This window comes from Haemaphysalis longicornis, unplaced genomic scaffold (genome assembly GCF_048455015.1).
Source record: "Haemaphysalis longicornis isolate Haplotype H1 unplaced genomic scaffold, Haemaphysalis longicornis Haplotype H1 scaffold_8, whole genome shotgun sequence".
In the NCBI taxonomy this organism is placed as follows: domain Eukaryota; kingdom Metazoa; phylum Arthropoda; class Arachnida; order Ixodida; family Ixodidae; genus Haemaphysalis; species Haemaphysalis longicornis.
Window position 1 is genome coordinate 122,087,434 of NW_027526445.1, and position 20,298 is coordinate 122,107,731.

Sequence of the window (20,298 nt, forward strand, 5' to 3'; positions counted from 1 at the left end):
GGAGCATGTCAGCATGTATATTATTATTTTTTTTTTACTATTTACACTACGAGGGAACCCCTCTTGTCGATGAGACAACTGTTCCCCCCTTCCTGGTTACTTGCATGGCCATGTTTATGGTAATCCAGCAGTTCACCTAAAACATAAAGTTGTTTTGGCCAAGTGGGTCACCGTGTGATAGGGGAGACCTGTTAAAGACCAACCTAAACGAACCAAGATGCTGTGATAGGGAAAAAATGGTTCCTTTTTTTTTTTTTTTGCAGCATTTTACGTAAGTGCATTAATTTAATTAGAACATTGATGCTTCGGAATGTCACCATGGTTTGTAAAGTTTGCATGCAATCAGTGTATAGGAACTTCCTCTCACCATCTCTGCTGTTACAAAATGTCAGGCATTTGTGTGCTGCAGCAGTGGTTCCCAGTAATGAGCATTCTTGGGGATTGCCTCTGGGCGTGCAAAAAGCAGTAAGAGATTCCACGATGAAGTATGTTGATACGTGTCACGATGCCAAACAATCTACCTTTGCAGCCAAAGGTGCTCGCATGCTTATTTTTTTGCTTGCCTTTCTTTTGTGGGTGTCACTTTATTGCACAATTGCAGTGTTGCACAAAAGGCAAATGTTACAGCAGCTGTTGGCATGGGGAAGTCAAGCAAGCATTTTATGTGGTAGCGTTTTTTGTTTTTTTACTATAATTATTACTATTTGGCGGCGAGGTTTAAAAAAAGGAGGAAGAGGAGATCTCCACAGAGAGACACGCTGCAGCCGTGTGAAGTGCCCCTTGGACTGCGAAACCCCATTTGTGAACGACTGTACTACAGGGTTGTTCTACACTTAAACCTGGATGTAACGAACTTTTACATAACAAATTCTTGGATTTAACGAAGTTTTTCAATTCCCCAGTGCCAGCCCCAATGAAACCCATGTGTTTGCGACCTCTATGAAACGAAGGTGTCGCGACGGTTAACCTTAATGTTACCAATTCGCTACGCTGATGAGCCATTGTTTTTTTTGCATGTTTTCCAAAAAAATAGGCTAGAGAAAGGCACTAATTTTGCGAATTTCGCCCTCACCACGAACTACCATGGATTTCCACGTGTGAGTGCAGTGTCGGTTCAGTGCTCAGTCGGTTCAGTGTCGGCATGTAGTCGCGCGTCTCCACTGCTATCTGTGATGTCGGTTCGTCGTTGATTATTTCTGCTGCCGGAAGACGAAAAGTTCTGCCTTACCAAGACAAGTTCCCAATTTTAAATGCCGTCTCCACCTGCGAGAAAGAACGTCTGCTATAGTATCTCAGCTAGCACCCTCTCGTCAATTTTGATTTCGGAAAAGAGCATCAAGTTCGCGAAAAGGCATCCTTGCAGCATAAGTTTGGTCCTTGAAACGCACTAAGGCACCTAAAAGCGTCAAAAGTGATACTTAAGTTTTTTTTGTGAGAACGTGAGTGAGTGACCTTGCTTCTTTTGGAGCGCCGTGTAGTGCCTAAGCACGTGGGGAAGCAGCAGGCGGAAGTCGTGCAGTTTGTCACTGTCTAATAAATCCTTTAAGCACGAGTTCACCGTCACTGATGTCTAGCATTTTGGTTTTGTTTCCGGCTTATTCACGCGAGCCTTAACTCGAAACCTGCATGTGACGAAAAAAATTGCCAATTTTTGTCAACTTTGTTATATCCAGGTTTGACTATAACAGAAAAGAAGGGGGGGGGGGGGGGGGTTCTTTTTTTATGCTTCTATGCAATGAGATGGCATGGCTTTCATTTCTCCCATATGCACTGATGTTGCATATTTGGAGCTCACAAAACTACAGCTCTGAGGTGTTCTTCCTGCTGCAATTCTGAAATCCGCCTGCATGTTTTATAGCGAAACAGTGCTTTGTTGCGCATGCCGGTGGCCTAACGTGCTGTGGACATTGCAGCAAATATGGACGAGGCACTTTTTTTATTAATTATCCGTCACACTTGTTAACTATCCTGCACTTGACAGTGTGCTAATGTGTAGGGTGACTGTTGTTGAGCATTGTGCGGTGTGTCAAATGCACTGTAAAGTCCACAAATGGGCTGATTTGAAGGATCTAGAGTAGTGCAGTGCACGGGCCCGGGTAGCACGCATTTTCTCTGGCCCAAGCCGGGCTCGGTCGGGCTTGAACCAAAATTTTGTCGGGCCATGCCGGTCCAATCCAGCCCGAGCAGTTCCTGAGGCCCGGCTATCCTGCGCCGCAAATTCTAAATTGTTGGCAAGAGAAAGTTTTCTTGTTGATATTTCAGGTAAAGTGAAAACAAAAGAAGGAAGTGCTAATTCATACCGTTAAAAGATATGATAAAAAAAGGGCGATTGCACTTAGAAAGCCTTCACATCAATAAAAGAAACGTCTGCAGGTCCCATCAGCTTAGTGGGAGAAAGCGGGCCAGAAAACGGGGGCACTCCAGCCACAGAGTACACAACATGATTGTATTTTCTCTCTCCTTTTCAAACTAAAACAAACAGAACAAACGTGACCTGGATTTCGCAGTGTGTGTGCAGAGTTTGAAGAACCAATTTTCTGAGCAGAGCCCATGATTTTTTTGGGCAAGAATTTTTTTAGAGCCATGACTAAAAGCAAGAAAGAACAGAAGCGCAGATAAAATCATGCTGCCAACGTAACTAGAGGGAAAGACAAAATCAAATGGTGAAACCGGACGCATCGTCTGATCAAATTTCAGCAAGGAATGGAAGAACAAAAGGTGCAATATCTGCTGAAGAATTGCAATAATGATACAATCCACTCACTCAGAATCATTTACGGTATCCTCGGGTGTGCCTTGATTTCGAAGACTGGCAAATGAAGTGGCAAAAGAAGTTACACGACTACCGAAAATACAGCTTCTAAGTGAGGATAAGTTGTACAAAGTTCGGTCTAAGTTTAAGGAAATTTAAATTTGAAGTAGTCGTATTCGCTTTGTGCTTACGCTTTTTAGCTTAACAGCAAACTTCTTCAAGTTCATGTTAATATCCTGTCGTACTAGGGATGATATTTAACAACACTCTGGCGGGCTCGGGCTGAATTTCTATAAATTTCTCGAGCCTGGGCTGGGCCTGGGCCGTGTGTCTATCGGGTCGGGCCGGGCCTAGAAATGAGGCCCGTGCACTGCTGCAATCTAGTGCAGCGAAAGATGGCGGGGTGTAGGCACAAGTGTTGTAACAGGCATATGCGGTGTAGTGACGTGATGACATCTGAAATGAGGCTGAAAGGGTCAGACATGACTGCTAAATCGAAACAGCCCTTGTAACGTAGCATAGCAGACTTATCAACTTGGGAACGTATCACCAAGGTATGAATGGCTGAAATGGCAGGTACAAACTCGAATTGAGGACAATACGGAATAACGTTTCTTTGCGAATTTCACTTCTTCCCAGGATAAGAAAAGTCCCGAGAAGCATGCTGCGAAGGGGGCTGTGAATCAAGACGCACCTGCGGTCACACCGCGTTCGGGACGTCACGCCAATGCAAACAGGTAGGTCTTGAAAGAGGACTCCTGTTTGTGCAAGACCTTGCTTTCTACTTCTCCAATAGTAAGATGCCTATCGGCAAAACTAGCTTTAAAATTAGAGTGCACCGTTTCTGAATGGTTTCGAAATTTTTCTTCTCGTACCAGCAATGCCCACAGTGGGGCTCAGTCTGCAAGGGTATAAAAATTCTTAGCGTTTCAATGCACCGCACTTTTTTCTCCTCTTTGGGAAAGAGCAAGGGCATAATTTCAATTTGTAGGAGCTTTTCAAAGTTTCTTCAGTTCGCAAATGTTCTTTGTGTACAGATGTGTTCTCTTGCTCAGGTGTGCGGTACAATTGTACTAGTACATGCCTGCTTATTCCGGTGTTTCGATTAAAAAAAAAATTCACGACCCCAGATCTCTCTCTGGGTTCATGCAGCTGGAGATAAGTTAGAGCTTGCTACCGATTTGCACATATTTTAACTCTGCCCTTAATTTTTCATCCCACTGAGTGTTCACCGTAGAAATTGGCTACCAACCAGCTTGTTGTTGGTTTTTTTGTGTGTTTGTTTTATTTACATTACATAAAGGATAAGGGGGCTGAAACTTGCCTGTGTGGATGAAAAAATTGGCAGTCTGTTTGACTGGGCCAACCAGAGAATATATTGTGAGAGCTATTCATCTTTTTTGGCAGCATGCTGGGGCAATCGGGGCTTCTCTAGTCGCTTCCATCGTTTTGGGGAGTTTTGTTGCCATGTTTCAGTGTGGTGAATGGTCTTAGTTGCTTGCTGCAGTAGCAATCACTAAGCCACATTTTTGGGTGACTCTTCATTGGCGAACTCGAATCTTCCTTTTCGTGGCCAGATCTCTTCTACAGACGTTTCAGGCGACGATCTGGATTCACTTCCCATATTTAATTCACATGTGCACAAGCAGATGTTGCATACATGGTGAGGTTGCGAGGTCTGTAGGAATAAGCAAAGATAATAGAACAACACAGAGTTGCTTAATGGGAGGGAAGGGGGAGGGGCATAGCAGAAGTACGGGATCGCTCTTGCTCCATTTTACAGGAAGATTTCATTGACTGAGATGCAGTAAGATCGCTGTAGCAATACTGTTGGCGCCTTTGTTGTGCAACTGGGGCAGTGTACGTGTATGAAAATATAAGTTGTCCCCCCCCAACGCCACCCTACTTCTTTTTTCTTGATTCTCCCACTGTGGTCGTCGGAGTATTACTCTGACTGTACGGAAACTCTGAACCGAAGTTTGTGTGAAGACTAGGCAAAAGTGTACAAGCGGAGGGAGGAAAGGGGGGAATTCGGTTAACCAAGAGAAATTTCTCGCATCTGGAAGAAAGCAGCTGCTGCTAGCACAGACCCCCACCACATCAATTGAAATAATTGGGCTCCTAAATTTTGTGTGTGCCCGTGTATGTATGTATATGTGCGTTGAAAGCGCAGTGCTGCCATATGACCAATTGAGCAGTACTAATGAACTGTGGCGTTAACAATAAACATGCCACCCACAAATGGGACGTTCAAGCGAACAACTGCCCATCCAGCAGGGTTGCTCTATGGTTTAGGTACGCTTCTGCTGGTTGCAAGGTCTCTCATGCAAGGTCTTGACGATGGCTACCATACATTCAATAGGAGTGAGATTATTAAGCTGTATTGCACGCTTAACATGTATTACCGGTGGTAGTGCTGAATGATCCAATTCACCACCGAGCAGTCTGCAACGATAGCTTCTTTGGCCTGTTGAGTTAATTCAAAACAAGCAAGTAGTCGTCGGAAGTGAATCTGCTTCTGGCTACAGATAGGCGACACAGTTGTGTCAGCTTATTGTAACCAGTCATGGGCGCGTTACCAGCAAAAAGCAACAGTGTTAAAGTTACATTTACAGAATTTTTAAAAGCAACTTGTTATAGTTATCGCTACTGTGAAAAGTAACGTTACTTTTACGTTACTGTATAAAACTAAGTAATTATCGCAATTCAAATGATAGTTTATTTAGTATTAACGCACTAAGGTGTGCGGGTAGTCAAAAGCACATGTGGTAAAACCCGAGACGAAGGGAACCTAAAAGGGGCACACTCAAGCCCAACACCAACAACTGTTCTGTACCGTCACGCTCCGCTCCGCTTCGGGTAGCAACACTGAGCTGCAGCGGAGCGGCGAGCGATTTTCTCATTTTAGTTACGCGTAATGCGCAGCGGAACGGACCTTTCGGACTAGCAGCGTCGTCTGGCCAAGTTTGGCGTAATGAAACAGAACCAAAAAACATTTTGCCACTTTAAAGGCCAACTGCACTCAAAATTTTGACCTCTTGAAAACCTCATTTTCTTATAGTCTGCTTAAAAAGAAAGCAACATGCAAAATACAACAGCTGAACTATGCGCGTAGATGCCGCAAGCGGCCAGCAAAAATCGGCGATTTTGAAACCGAAACCGAGGAGAGCGCGGCCATTGTAGTAACGTTGCAGCCGTCTAGCGAGCGGCCGAATGGTCACCAGCTCGGGGGAATGTCTGCGCGCAAGCTCTACGCGCGCACGGGCAGCGCATGGGTGAAGCGCACACAGCAGAGCTAGACCGGTTCTCCAGCAGCGTGGCTGGCCAGAGGAAGAAGCCCCCGTCGGCTGGAACGTCACAGGCGCGTCATGGCTGTTTACGCGATCCGCCGGCAGGTGCAGTGTGGTCTGTGGCGGAGCTTCTTTAAACGCTTCTGACTGATTAACGAGGCATTTCACGGGGCTACCACTTGTGTCCCAGCTGATTTGGGGGTGCTTACTCCGCATTAAAAATAAATTTGGTCCAGGTAAAATTTGAGTGCAGTTGGCCTTTAACGGAGTAAAACCAGTACGTATAGCTTATTTGTCTATTAAGTATCGACACGTGTAATCGTATTGGGTTACTAGTCAATTGCAATGGATGAAAATAAATTTTCGACTTGATGATAGCCACGCAATAGCCAACAAAGTTGCGTTCCGGATCCATTGGAATCCCTCTCGACGGCAACGATCCAACGCGGCGTTTAGTTACAGTGAACTAGAATAGTTCTGTGTAGTTTTGAAATGGGTTTGCAGTCGCCACTTTTCTCAGCAAGTACAAGCCCTCGTCGATGCAGAACCCTTTTCGCGGTTTGCGCGTCAAACAACAGCCTGAAGCTGCGGCGCTCGTCGCAGGCGTGGCAGCCATCTTAGAATAAGCAAAGTCGTCGCAAGCGCGCGAGATGGCGCCCGCATCGCCCCGCTGCGCTAGCGGAGAGGGCTACGACGGTCCGCTCAGGCTGCGTTTTAGCGGACCGTGCTTTTCGCTCCGCTAGCCCGCTTAGCCGCCAAGCGGAGAGCGCATGCGCAGTCGCACTCCTGCTCTGCTTAGCTGCTGAGCGGAGCGTAAAAGCGCCAAACTAAAACTCTCTATTTGTTGCGTCAACCTTTTTTGCTTGGTGTCGGGGAATTTATTGTCAAAACTCCTCTAACTTGGTATGAGTTCTTTCTCAAAGTTGGCATCCAAAAGCTTCCCTCTTCCGTTTTTTTGTTTTTTTTTTTTTTTTTCCCCTTTGATTTTGCTCGCTGAAGACGAAGGAATAGTTTGACATCTTTCAAAGACCGACCTCCAACCTCGGTCTTCTGCAGGAAGGATAATCCATCCTTGTATTGACCTTCTTTTCTAAGCTGCGAGAGCAGCCGTGTTGTTTAAAAAGTGAAAGGTCAAAAGGAAAAAAGTCTGAAAAAGGTGCAAACACAATCTGTACGCCGGCCTTTAATGTGCACACCTAATGGATAGCTTTGTATAACGGTAACAAACGGTATTTTCTGTTACAGTTACTCTGTAAAAATGTAACAGTGTTACAGTCTCAAGTTGCTCTAACTTAAAAAATAACTAGTTACAGTTACAAATTACTGAAAAAGTAACTAGTTGCCGGTATTGCGTTACTAGTAACTAATTACTGTCCAAGACTGATTGTAACCGCTGCATCTGTCCTCCCCCTCCCCTCTCCACCCGTTTCCAAAGCAAAGCGGCTGCGAAGAGCAGCACAGCCTCTGCGTCCTCGGGAAGCAAAGGCTCATCATCATCGTCGGCTGCAGCGTCGGCTACCACGAGCAATGCTGAAGCGGCAGCTCCGGCCAGCGGGGGCCGCCGCGCCGCACGGAACTGTGGCCCTGCACCGGCGGCCGCAGGGCGCACGCCAGCCAAACCGCCTGCGCGGGAAACATCGGGACGACGGAGTGCTGCGGTCGCCGCCGCCGCTGCTGTGGCCGCTGCTGCTGCTGCTCCCAGCACAGACGGCACGGCCTCCACCTCCCCGCCACCGTAAGAGAGCTGCACAAAAATCTTCCTGTCGAAGTGGCAGTTCTTAACATTGCCTCAAACTACACCCTCTGGTTTGTTTGTTTGTTTGTGTTTTGTTGCCAGTGTCTGGCCACGCCCAGCTGTCTGATCTGAGGTAGAAATGAGACGTGCGTTCCCGTCTCTTCTTTCAAATACAGCGCAGGCTATCTAATTTGATAGGAAGAGTGCACCACTTGTCATCACTATAGAATGTTCACCCTTGATCGCCAATGTTCTTGATCTGATTCAGTGGTTTTCGAAGGATTAACGTTGAAGGATAAGTGCTCGCAGGGCAAACGCTGCGGCATCCGATTCACGAACGCTAGTTTGTGCACATCGTTTTGTTGATGGCTCCTTCACCACTTGTGTGTTGCTTCAGTCCTTAGTGAAGCGCAAGTTCGCTCCAGTAAACTTTGGTTTCTGAAAGAAACCTGCATCGTCTCTGGCTTCGAGACAGTCGAGTTTTTCGTGGGGACCACCTTGGTAGCGAAGCCTGACATGTAGTCAAGGTCGCTTGGCCCAGCAGCCTATGATAAGCTTCGAGCATTTTGTGCATCGAGCTGCCTTTCACAACATGGGTGTTGAGAACAGGGGCCGACTTCAGAGGATACTGTATGCAGGGGGGCTGTATTTGCCATGAGATGAAAACTATTTGCATTGCAGCCAAAGCTTGGCAGAAATAAAACCGCTTTTCAGAGTGCTTTGAAGACTCCGCTGCACTGACGTGTTGATTATTAGACTAGTTTGTGGCTTCACCTGGTTAACTCTTTTGTTACTGTGGGAAAATTGACTGATTTTTGGGAGGTCCAAGAAAAAATTTTTTTTCTCCTAAAAAATTGGTGAGGCACTAATTACAGGAACACGAAATGCAGATTATTTAATGTCCTTTCCAATAACACCAATTTTTAAAATGTTTTCATGCATCATAGTTGCAGAAAATATATCAAAATCAAAATTTTTGTCAAGTTGTCAAAGAAAATTATAAAGAAGGAGTTGTGTATAGCAAACCACCAGTAGTAGAAAAAATCTCAAATATACGTTTGGTAGGGAAACATTTCAAGACCACATCCTAGAAAATAATGTTGACTTGTGCGGAACAGTTTGTCAAATATATATTAAAAAAAAAAAACGTTAGCACACGTGGTGCCCGTGCCATGCGGTGAAGCCCAACCTCCATTTCAAAATGTGCAATTTCGGGTCGCACCAATTTGTCCCCACGCAACGTCAGAACATCTTGCCAATGACTGACTTTGCATTTACGGCCAGCACAGTACTCGGGACAAGCACGTGATGCGGAAAAACATGCATGAATTGAAACCGAAACTCCATGGTTGATGCTTGTTGACGCCCACTGTCATTTATCTCTCAAAACATAAACTTGGGGTTTATTATCACCTTTTGACTCACTATTGTAGCCCTGCTTGCAGGAATGAGGTGCGGTGCGCTAGAATCGTGCCCTACAAACTTTGGTTTTGTAGCTGTCGCGCGATCAAAAAGATCAGCACTACGGGCTTCCTCCATTGCAGCGCCACCTAACGTTGTTGAAATGAAACAGTATAGAATTTATTGGAGACTTTGTCCGAAAGGACAGTTCAACTAAGGAGCAACACTGGACGTCCGGAGATACCCTCATATGGAAACGAAACTGGCAAGTGAGCAGCTGGTGGTGTATGGCCAATTTGAAGCTCTGTCCTCGTCGGAACAGATATCTGGTGACTTGGTGTTATCTGGCGACTTGCATTGGAAGTTCTTATTGCAGAAATTGGGTTAGGATGGGGTGAAATCAGGATTGGCACGCTTTATTCGACGATCAGTAGCGGACGCTCAAGGCGCCGTGACGGGTTATGGCTCTCAAGACGCCATGACCGGTACCTACAACAGGAAAACCTAAAATGTTATTGTTCGGGATGCCACCAAGGGGCCAACAGTTGAGCATAGCCACTAAATCGTTCCGTATAACTGCTGGACTAATGGCAGTCATTTGGCTCCAGTGGCAATCCAAATGGCTCCAATGACGATCAACTCAACAAGTGCGCTGCCCACATTCATGTTCAATGGGCACTGTTGCTTGCTCAAGCGTCGCATATAGGGAAACGGGCATGAAAAAGAATACCTGAAAGCTGGGAGTACTGAGTAAAAAAGTGCTCCTTTATGTCTACGTGGCAAAATTAATTTACGACTCAACAAAAAAGCAAATAATATACGTAACAGAGATGACTATTCATTAGAAATTACCACGCTCTTACATGAGGACTGTCAGGTACACCTCTGGCGATTTTCCCATACACAACGATAATTGTACAGGCAAGACGTCCCAACACTGCCAGATACACTTCCGCACATTTGAAGAGCATTTTTCAAAGGGTGTTTAGCAGCCAAACAGATTTCTTTATTCTAGAGCCCGTGGGCTCTTCAAAGATAGGAATGGTCTGCTGATGGAGGAGTTTTGGGTGTCCACTGCAGAATCAACACACTCCTTAGTGTCTTTCTTTTCGGCATGGCTGAGAAGGGTAGAGCAGCAGATAGCTAGGTCGCAAAAAGACCAGAAGGGGAGGATACTAAAAAAAAGCTTTGTATGCGTTCTATTGTCCAGCTCGAATTGTGCAGAGCCAGTTTCCACCCAGGTTGTTGTGAACGCCTTGAAAATTGAATTACAAACAAAACAAAAGCCACGTGTACATCACATTTTTCTTTCTTCTTTTGCTCTTCACTCTACTTTCCCCTGATGGCTCTTCGTGGTTTCGTATTCGCCAGCCGCCTGCGCCGCGCGAGAGTGGAGGCGTATGAAACAATACTTGAGGCTGAACAGTGTTTGTCTATGTGCTAGTTTTGAACATAGGCGCTTATAGGCACTATGATAACATCTTAAAAGCCCTTTTTAGCCTCCAATTTAAATCGAATTTGGGCGATAAGGGCTCAAGGAACAAAATAGGCATTTGCCTAAAATTTGGTCTGTAGTGATAAGCTGGCCCACCTTCTGGATTCATGGTGTGGGTGCGAAAAATGCAAGCATTGACCTTACTTTGCAAGGTGGGGGAATATTATCCACTTTCAGTGAATGGCTTTAGTGGTTGGTGGCAATTAAGACCACCTTTCTTGTTGTGGTTTTAACTACCGGGGGCATATTTAAAATCAAAAGCACTGCAAAAGCAGCAATCCGCAGTGAACTTTATAAAGCCAAGGTTATTCGAATGAGAGGTGCAGATCGTTAGGCATAGCTTAAGTGCACCCGGTACTTGGAGGTGGCCAATTTGTTACATGGGCCCAACTGTGCAAGCATACTCGGATAAACGACAAATGAGTATTTTGTTGGAACCCTGCAAACAGTGCACTGTAGTGTAAAAAAAACTTTGGGGGTGCTCCACATTTGATCTAGAAAGCCTTCATTTGATCCACCCATCCTGTCACTCTGTTGCATACCGATGAAAAGGTAGTTCTCTTTGTGTTTTTCGCCAAGATCAGGTTAAAAAATTTGGCTACCTTCACAGTTGAGATGCGAAGACTGAGGAAGCAGCGGAGCTGGTGGTCTTTGCGAGCTTTAGCTTGGCTTTTCTTCGGTCTGCCCCTCTCAAGAGAGAGGGGGAGAGAGAGAGAGAAAATGAACATTTATTGAAAAAAAAAAAAGTTGGAGTCTTTGGAGTGGCTAAGATTATCAAAAAAGAGACTCTTTCTTTGTGCAAACTGGGTTAAATCAAGTCCACAAGCCACTCTCCTAAAGTCCAAAATCCAAACTGCCGAAGTGCGAAGCCAGAGCCGACTTCAACTCAGCCAAATCCAAAGCCAGCACCTGCGCCACGAACCCAAAGGAAATGCTGTGAGCACCCCTAATATGGTGATTACGGAATCGATTAGACACTGGCTTTGTAACGCGAAGGACCCAAATTTGATTCCTGCCACGGGGAGCATTTCGTTTTTGAGGCGCGCACTCCCCACACCTGCTCGTGGGCTCCTTGCCTCCTTGCCACTTTCTCTCACACTTCTTGGCCTAGCATTTTCTTCCTCTCCACTTTGCCAAGCGGAATTTCCTATTAACTATTTGCACGGGGACCGAAGAAAGCTCCGCTGTTAAAAGCAATAGCTTGGCCCCATGCGCTGTCAGTGCCGTCAGTCGCTCGTTCCTCCTCACTTCCGGTTCTTTGGTTGTTGCCCCCCAGTGCCAAGGAGGCTGCCAAGGAGTCTCCCCCCGAGGCCACGCCGCCCGCCCGCCGGGCACGCAAGCGCGAGAGCCCCCGCTCCCCGGCCTCGTCGTCGGACGCGGGTGGCTCGGGGGGCCGGGCGAGCAAGCGGATGCGGCTGCAGTACCAGCCCTTCCAGTCGCCCGGCACCCTGCCCGTGCTGGTGATGCGCTCCTCCGCCAACACAGGGGGAGGAGGCGGCGGGGGCAGCAAGGGCCCCCAGCCGCCGGAGGACAAGGTGGTCGTCTTCCAGAAGGGCGAGTTCCTGGCCGTGCGCAACGAGACCGGTGAGTGCTGCTGGCAGGAGCCACGTCCCTCGGGGGTCAAAAGGGGGGGCTGCTGCTTGCTCTTTTCGTTGCACTCACTCATTGAGAAACAACACTGGAATCTGTGCGTTGTTGTTGGCCTAGGAAAACGGCGCTAGTGTTTTCTTCTTGGTGTTGGTCACGGTGCAGCATGGGCTTGGCGAGTGGTGCCGTGGTCGGTGTATTCTGGCCCCCCACATTTCAAATTCAGCCGTGAGCCTAGCTGCCGTTTCTGGTTGCCACCTTCCAAGCCCTAACTTTAAAACAGTCGTTACTTCTGCTACAGACCAGAATGATACGGTTGGTCTTACTGCACTCCTTGATTTGTGCGCAGTTCACTGCTACTCCGTTCAGCTGCGTCACTCCGGTAGTTTTTTTTACAAAAAATTTAAAATAAATCAAATATAAAAATCTGAATAAATTTGAATGTAGTTATTTTACACAAAATCAAATTTTATATCTGCAATCAGAATGAAAAACTACAACTGTCCTCCAATCTCTGTAATCATAACTGTAGTCCTCAAATTTATATCATCATAACTGTAAAAATAAACATTTTTGGTTTAAGGGGGCACATGGGTCTTTGATCAAAAACTTTATTTTTGCAGTTATGATGACGAAAATTGGGGAGCACATGAAGTTTCTCATTCTGATTGTAGATATCAAATTTGTTTTTGAGTAAAATGATTATATTGAAATTTATTTGGATTTTATATTCATTTTTTTGACAGCCTTTGTAAAAAAACTGCAGGAGGGATGCAGCTAAACATGGAACCAGTGAACTCTGCACAAATCAAAGAGTGCAATAAGACTAACATTATCATTCTATCTGGTCTGTAGCAGAAGTTACGACCATTTGAAGTTTGGGCCTGGAAGGCAAAACCGGTTTTTTTGGTTGCCACCTTTCAAGCCCAAACTTCAAATGCTTGTAACTTCTGCTACAGACCAGATAGAACGATAATGTTAGTCTTATTGCACTCTTTGATTAGTGCACAGTTCACTGGTTCCCTGTTTAGCTCCATCCCTCCAGCAGTTTTTTTACAAAGGCTGTCAAAAAATTTAATATAAAAATCCAAATAAATTTCAATATAATCATTTTACTCAAAAACAAATTTTATATCTACAATCAGAATGAGAAACTACATGTGCTCCCCAATTTTCATCATCATAACTGCAAAAATAAACTTTTTTGGTTAAAGACCAGTGAGCCCCCTTAAGACCAGTGTGCCCCCTTAAACGTATTTGTGCACAGCAAAGACAGTGTAAAGTGAGTGCCTGAGCACGTGATCAGAGGTTTGATTCCCAGCTGTGGCTGCAGCTTTGAATCGGAGGAACACAGCCTAATCTTTGCTACTCGTTACTGTGAAACAGAAGTTTTTGTACGTTAAAACTATGATATTGACGTAAATGTAGAGTTTCGTATTTTTCTTCACCTATTTTTTATGTATTTGTAGATACTGCAATCGTGATAAATATTGCAGCCGGGTTTTGTCTTGAGTGCGCGTAATAACACACAGAAGTCGAGGAAACATATCCCGTGGTTGGTAAATAACGACAACAGGCAATGCAGGTGTGGCAGAAATGGGGACATTGACTGATCCCCTTGCTCTTCCTATTATTATTCATTGCCGTCTCCCTGGCACACACGTGTTTCGGCAGTGTGAGATGCCTGCTTCCTGGGGGCTCTGCGATGTGCAGCCGTGGTGTCAGTCGAGGGCTTGTCGTTGCTCTGTGCAGGAAGCTTCTATGTGTGCCGTACCGCCCAGAACGTCTACAAGAGCAGCAAGCGCTTCAAGATCCAGTGGCTCAACAATGACAGCGAGCCCGACATATACGCTCCTGACTTCTATGACAACACTGGTGGGTTCGGTTCTCTTCGGATCGTGGAACTGTGCTGTCCTCTTATCCTTTCCTTCAATGCTCTCACTTTTGTGCGGGGGTGTATTTCACCTTGGAACCTTAGAACGATAGGCGCTGTTGTAGTCAAGATAGGGTAACACTGTGTCCCATACTGCAGGACAGAGCAGGGGAGAGAACACAGTGATGGCTCTGATCACACAAGCAGCGTGGCATGTCGTGCATTGTCACATCGAGACAGAATTTTCGCATTTCCCGCACTCCAACTTATCGGATTTACCAATTGCTGGTGCGGGTTACACAGGCAGGAAATAAAGTACGTTGCAGAACAGGTGCGATTCACAAGGGATTGTAAGGAGTAAGCCGGCTTGTATTTAGAGAGGAAGAGAGAAAAAAAATTGTGGAAATAGAGTACTAATCCACGCTCGTCCAACGCAAGTTATGGAAACCTTATGTGTGCTGCAGAAAATAACCACATAGTGTACTGGATATTCAATTCATAAGAAATTATCTGTATTTTTTTTAAAAGTGAAGCAGTGGTGGGGTTGGGATCCATTTCAGTTTGCTTAGACGCATGGTAGAATTTTTGCTTCTGGGGCACTGAGAATTTTAGCTTTTGCACTTCAGTACATTTTGTGGGGCTCATTGACTGGTCTCGGTTTAAAGGGAAGGCGAAGAAGCTCTCTAGAGCGGCGTTCCCGTCCCCTCCCCTCCTGCCTACCCTGGTGCAGATTTTGAGTGCGTGCTGACCAACTTGCGGATGCGTCGCGTGGACCGGGGCCGCTACCTGTTGCCCGACGAGGAACGCAAGCGCACGCTCAATATCCTGCAGCGGGCCCTCAACGTGGAGAATGGTATGGATATTCCAGATCCTCGGCAACTAACCATGGACGGAGGTTCGTATTATCACTCGGTACACTGGTCCACCCGCTCCCCCCACTCCCCCTCGCTCGCTCGCTGTATTCCCCCCCTCGTACGTTCCACCTTACGCTTATTCTCTGCGTGTCCAGTGGTTTCTCTCCTGGTCGGTGCGTGGATGCTTGGCACGCTCTGCTTTTAGTCCCTCTTACCACCCCTACGACGTCCCATAGCTGCTGCTGTTCCCCCCGCTGCTGCTGCTGCCACGGCTGCTTGAGTTCCTCCCCCTCCTATCCTGCCTGTGTGGATATTCCCCCAGTCCGACAGTACCCCGTGCCAAGTTCTCTTGGAGTGCAGCCAAGCCTCCGCGGAGCACAATGGCTTTGGTTTCTTGCCTGTGCATCGAAACGCAGTGTATAGGCACGATCCGAAAACATGCGGAACCCCTGCTCTGCCTCTGGCTGCAGTCCGACAGAACCGTGGGCACGGCGAGTCTGAAAGCTCGAGAAAAATCTTGCATGAATGTCGCATGGTGTCGGCTGTGTGTAGTAGTACTGTGATCCAGGAAGCTAAAGACAGGTACCGTCAGCATTCTTTAGAGAACAGGCCCTCTGTTTGGCCCTCTGCGCCTCTTTTCTCGTAGAAAGCAGTTTTCTTGGGGCTTGTTTGTGTTGACAGCTGTAGATCTGGCGTCTCTAAATGAGCCCTCAAGCTATTTGGGAATTGAAGAGGCCTACAGAGCGCACAAGATTCATGCAAGATTTTTCGCTCAAGCGATCGGAAGCTTTCCTTCCTAATGCTTCCTGCCCCTTCTGCCCCTCCTGGCTGGTACAATTCTCCTTCCTTCCTTTTTGCACTGCACCTATTTGCCTCCTGTGAGGCTTTGTTGCTGCTAGGTTTTTGGATTGGATGTAGCCAGATGCTGGCACGTTCCCAGGGTCGGAGACCTGTTCTTTTGGCAGTGTAAGCAACACGTGGGGTGCATGGAGCTCACTCTCTCCAAGCAGGGCTCAAGCATTGACGTCTAAACCTATTGTGGACGCGGCTTTTGATTTTGCCTGCCAGGGTAACACCCTTCCTTGAGACACAATGGTCACAGGCATATTTTATGCAAAATCTGGCTTCCGTGTTGCAGTTTCTTTGTTTGTGGGGAACTGTTCTATTCCTTGGGGGTGTGAAGCTTACTGTCACCTGGACTAACTTGAGATTTGGCTTGGAGGTGGTGAAACTGGCTCTCTGCTATTCGCTTTTCATAATGCTAGTGCTCAAGGCTTGCTGAGTTTTAAGCAGCCAATGTGAAGGGGTCGCTTTATTAGTTGAGTACAGTTTCTTGACTTTGTCCCTGTGGCAGGTAATTGCAGATAATTGTCTACCCGCTGCATTCTTGGTTTGTGAAATGTGAGACAACATTATTCTTGTTCCTTCCTGGAAACACAGTTGTCACACTGAACTCAGCAGTAATAAATTGCTTGTTGGCATGCTGACTAACACTTCTTGATAGCTACTTGGTACAAAGGGAATGATAGTTGCCTTCATTTTTGCTTGGGCCCAAGAGAGCAGACTTCTCTAACTCTTCATTGTTCTTTATAATGTACCTTCTAGAACACTTTGGTGTCACTTAATAAACCTTTGGCGTTATTGTTCAAACCTCCATGTTGGTGCAGTTTTTTCTGAGGTGGCCGGCTTTTCTTTCGTTCTTCCCTGTCGGGCTTTGTGGCAGGCTGCTGGCTTTCTTCCAAACAGGTCTCACACACACACACACACACTTCTCCTCTAAACTGGGTGGACAGTGTTTACTGAGCAGGTTAGGCTGTGCTTTGCTAATTAAGCATAGATTAGAAGCTGCATCGGCCAATGTTTGTTTTTTGCTTACTGTTACTAACGGTGCGTATTGCTGCTGCTGTAGACATTTTTTTTGTGCACCTTCTAGTGGTTGCGAAGCGGACCGTTTTGAGGTAGAGCGTCGGCAGGAATAACAGTAACGTTGCTGCAGCATTGCTCCCCTGCCTCTTCATCTTGTAAGTGGCCGCTGTGGCCTACCTGCTCGAAAAGACGGAGCCGTAACAGGGAGCAGAGGCTGACGTTGCGGTCTTGGAAGAAAAGGCCAGTAGTGACAAGGAGCTCCTGCGGAGCCCCTCCCCCCCTCCCTCTGCATTTTGTTCTCTGTGACCTTGGCCTAGTAGTGCATGGCTCTGGCTGCAGTCGTGGTCCCCCTAACAAGCACGCTTGTGTGGGGCGCTGCTGCATCCCAGCAGCTTAGTGGTTCTTCTCCTGCACTACTACTGCTGTCTTCTCTCTGGCAGAATTTTTTTTTTTTTTTCTTTTTTTAAGCCCGCTGATCTTTGTCATCAAAAGCGTGCTTATAAAGGCACTCTGATGCAAGCTGCGTTTACAGTGTATCTAGTGTATCTGTGCCAAACAGGTAATAGCCTCCATGTGGGCAGCCTTGTAGGGATTACCCGCCGCGGTGGCTCAGTGGCTAAGGCGTTGCGCTGCTGAGCACGAGGTCGCGGGTTCGATTCCCGGCCGCGGCGGCCGCTTTTCTGATGGAGGCGAAAAGCAAAAACGCCTGTGTGTACGAGATTTCGGCGCACGATAAAGATCCCCAGGTGGTCAAAATTAATCCAGAGCCCTCCACTACGGCGCGCCTCATCGCCTGCGTTGCGTCGGCGCGTTAAACCCTACAATCAAATCAAAATCAGCCTTGTAGGGATTAGAAATTGTCTACTGGCCATATGTTGCCTTAGGCGCTGTAAATAAGAAGCAGAGTGATTTGAAGTGTGGAGCACTGAAGGGGACTGGCTTGTTGTAGGTCACGGCGTAACGCTTTCAAACAGAGGCTTCAAAAAAAAAAAAAAAAAACTGCTTCCCCTGGTCGGGATTGAACCTGCATCCCTCGTGTTACAAAGATAATATTTATCTCATTGCTCCAAAGAGGCACCCGTTACTCATATGCAAAGTGTTGAGGCTGATCTTTGCGCTGCACCATTGCCGTGGAGGAGACCGCAAATATGGGCACAATAATATGAAGGAAAACTTCAGTTAACCCATCAAATACGCCAAATTAATGAAAACTCAATCCAGTGTGTCTTTATTGGCCTTTTGAGGGGCTGCGATGCCCTCTCTTGACTACTTTCGGTATCAACACCAGGCTGATACTGGAACTAGTCTACAGAGGGAGCCACAGCCCCTCCTGGTGGGAGAGTAGGAGCAGCGCCACCTGTATAAGGCGTTGTTATACAGGCGGCGTTCGTTAATAAATATATGGAAACTGCAAAAAACAAGCACAAGGTACTCACTGGCAAACCACTGCTCCACAGTTTGACAGCTTTCACATTGAATGGAACTGCTCACATTTTTTTTTCTTTCAGCACTGTGTGAAATGATTCTGGGGCTTTTTGCGTGCATGGGCTCTCCTGTGTCCAAAGTGCGCGACCACTTTGGAACAATGCAGTCCTTGTGTTTGTCGTAGCCAGTGCCAAATCCTCGTAACTTGCACCACGTGCGACAAGATCGGGGCGAGTGAAATGCATGAAGTGAAGTGGGCTGAGGAGTGTAACTGCCCTGTGCGAAGCGGAGAAACTTCAGCGATGACGTGCTGCTCTTGTTTGCATACACGTGCGTGCACTGCCATTTTGCAATAGGTTGTTGTTGTGCCTCTTCTTCTCTCGTTTCGGCTTCCTCCTCCCCCCTCCCTCCTGCTCGGCGTGGCTGCAGTGGATGTGTCCTTTGTGGGCAAGGAGGAAGAAGGGGAGCTCTCGGAAGCCTCGCCCCCGACCACCAGCCTCAGGGGCCGTCGCAGGGCCAGCCAGAAGGCGGGGGCAGACGTCGACATGGAGGAGGACGATGACGATGACGACGACGACGACGACGACTCGGACTCTGGTCAGTTTGCGCAATCTCGTTTTCTGCTTGATGACTCCGTTGTGTTGACGGTGCATGAGTAATGAAAGGAGGCAGCGTCAGCAGAGTTGGTGCATGTGCCAAATGCGCAAACACAATGCCAGGCGTGCATTTTAATGGAACATGCGTAACTGTGGGGAATACGTTCACGAGTGCGGAATACTGGACAGGTTGTGGTATTTTAATGGTGACAATAGCGCAACAGAAGGCAAAGTAAAAGGGCAGGATACGACACAGTGCTTGACGCAGACTGACGCTGTGCCTGCGTCCCCCTCGTTTTGTCTTTCATCTTCTGTTGTCACCAGAAAGGCTGGAGGGAAATCTTGCCAGCTCGACGTGTACCACATGTAATGATGGCGTGCAATAATGCACTGTGTCAGTATGCGCGGAAAAAGAGTGGTGGTTGTCATTTAACTAACTTGAGATGCACCCCTGCCTCAGCCTGGTGGGAAGGGAAGGGGACAGGTATTGAGCCTAGAGTTGACAGTTTTCCCCTAAGATGTAACACGGAGGACGCTTTGCTTAAGAAACAAGTTTGAACCAGGAGCTAACGGCGTATCTTGGCGAGTTTGTTGTTTCAGACGCCCTCTCTCTCTCTCTCCCTCGTGCCATTTCCCAGATGTGGGCAGGCGGTCGAAAGGGGCCAAGGGCCGTCCAATGGGCACCCGTGTCAAGCTGAAGGGCAAGCGAGGAGGCGCAGGTGAGACCTTCTCTCGTCGCGTGCGCGTTGTGCGGGAAAGGGGCGCTGACTCCGACGTTGTTCCTTGCTTCCCGGTGGGGGGCCAGCGTCGAAGGCGGCCTCCTCTGCCACCAAGCGGGGGGGCGCCAGCACTGCGGCCGTCGAAGCCCTGCGGCCGAACCCCAAGGTGGCCCTCCTCGAGAAGGACCCCTTCTTTGAGACGCCCAGGTGAGCGGGGCTGGGCTGGGCAAGGCACGCTGTTTCGACTAGGCATAGCTCATGTGCAACTGAATATCTTGGCAAGGGGCACTATCTGTCCTCGCTGATGTAATCTCACAGTTGTTGTGTAAACTTTGAAACGAAGTTTGGAAAAATTGGAAATTATTTCCCTGTTTGCGTGTGTGGACTTGGACGTGTCCTGAGGTATTTTCTGAATTCTTGCAATTCCCCCCACCCAGTCTAACGTCACCATATTTTGTCTTCATGTTGGCAAGTGTAATCTGTTGCTTGGTGAAGTTGTCTTTTTGAGACTGCCTCTGAGGTCGCATTGTTGCGCGTTTTCTGTCTGGGCAGCACGGAACTGGTGTCGGTGTCCACGTTGGCCGACAGCAAGCTGCTCATCCGAGCTGTGCTGCTGAGCGAGCCAGCAATGCTCAAGAGCCTTCTGGCTGACCAGGACCGCTTTTGTTCGGTGAGTGCGGTGCGATTCCGCTCTTCTTTTTTTTG

The 20,298-nt window shown here is 47.4% G+C and overlaps 1 protein-coding gene across 3 annotated transcripts in view; it reads left to right on the forward strand.

Moving 5' to 3' along the window:
- Positions 1–20,298, forward strand: part of LOC144148971 (uncharacterized) — an 84,097-nt gene that overhangs the window by 1,873 nt on the left and 61,926 nt on the right. For 2 of the 3 annotated variants that reach the window (XM_077680488.1, XM_077680489.1), the window contains exons 3-11: positions 3,392–3,489; positions 7,478–7,777; positions 11,950–12,257; positions 14,013–14,135; positions 14,864–15,028; positions 18,708–18,875; positions 19,513–19,593; positions 19,680–19,800; positions 20,146–20,263. In XM_077680488.1, the coding sequence (XP_077536614.1) occupies positions 3,392–3,489; positions 7,478–7,777; positions 11,950–12,257; positions 14,013–14,135; positions 14,864–15,028; positions 18,708–18,875; positions 19,513–19,593; positions 19,680–19,800; positions 20,146–20,263 (1,482 nt within the window). The remainder of the gene's footprint in view (positions 1–3,391; positions 3,490–7,477; positions 7,778–11,949; positions 12,258–14,012; positions 14,136–14,863; positions 15,029–18,707; positions 18,876–19,512; positions 19,594–19,679; positions 19,801–20,145; positions 20,264–20,298) is intronic. The other variant, XM_077680490.1, reaches the window with a different exon arrangement.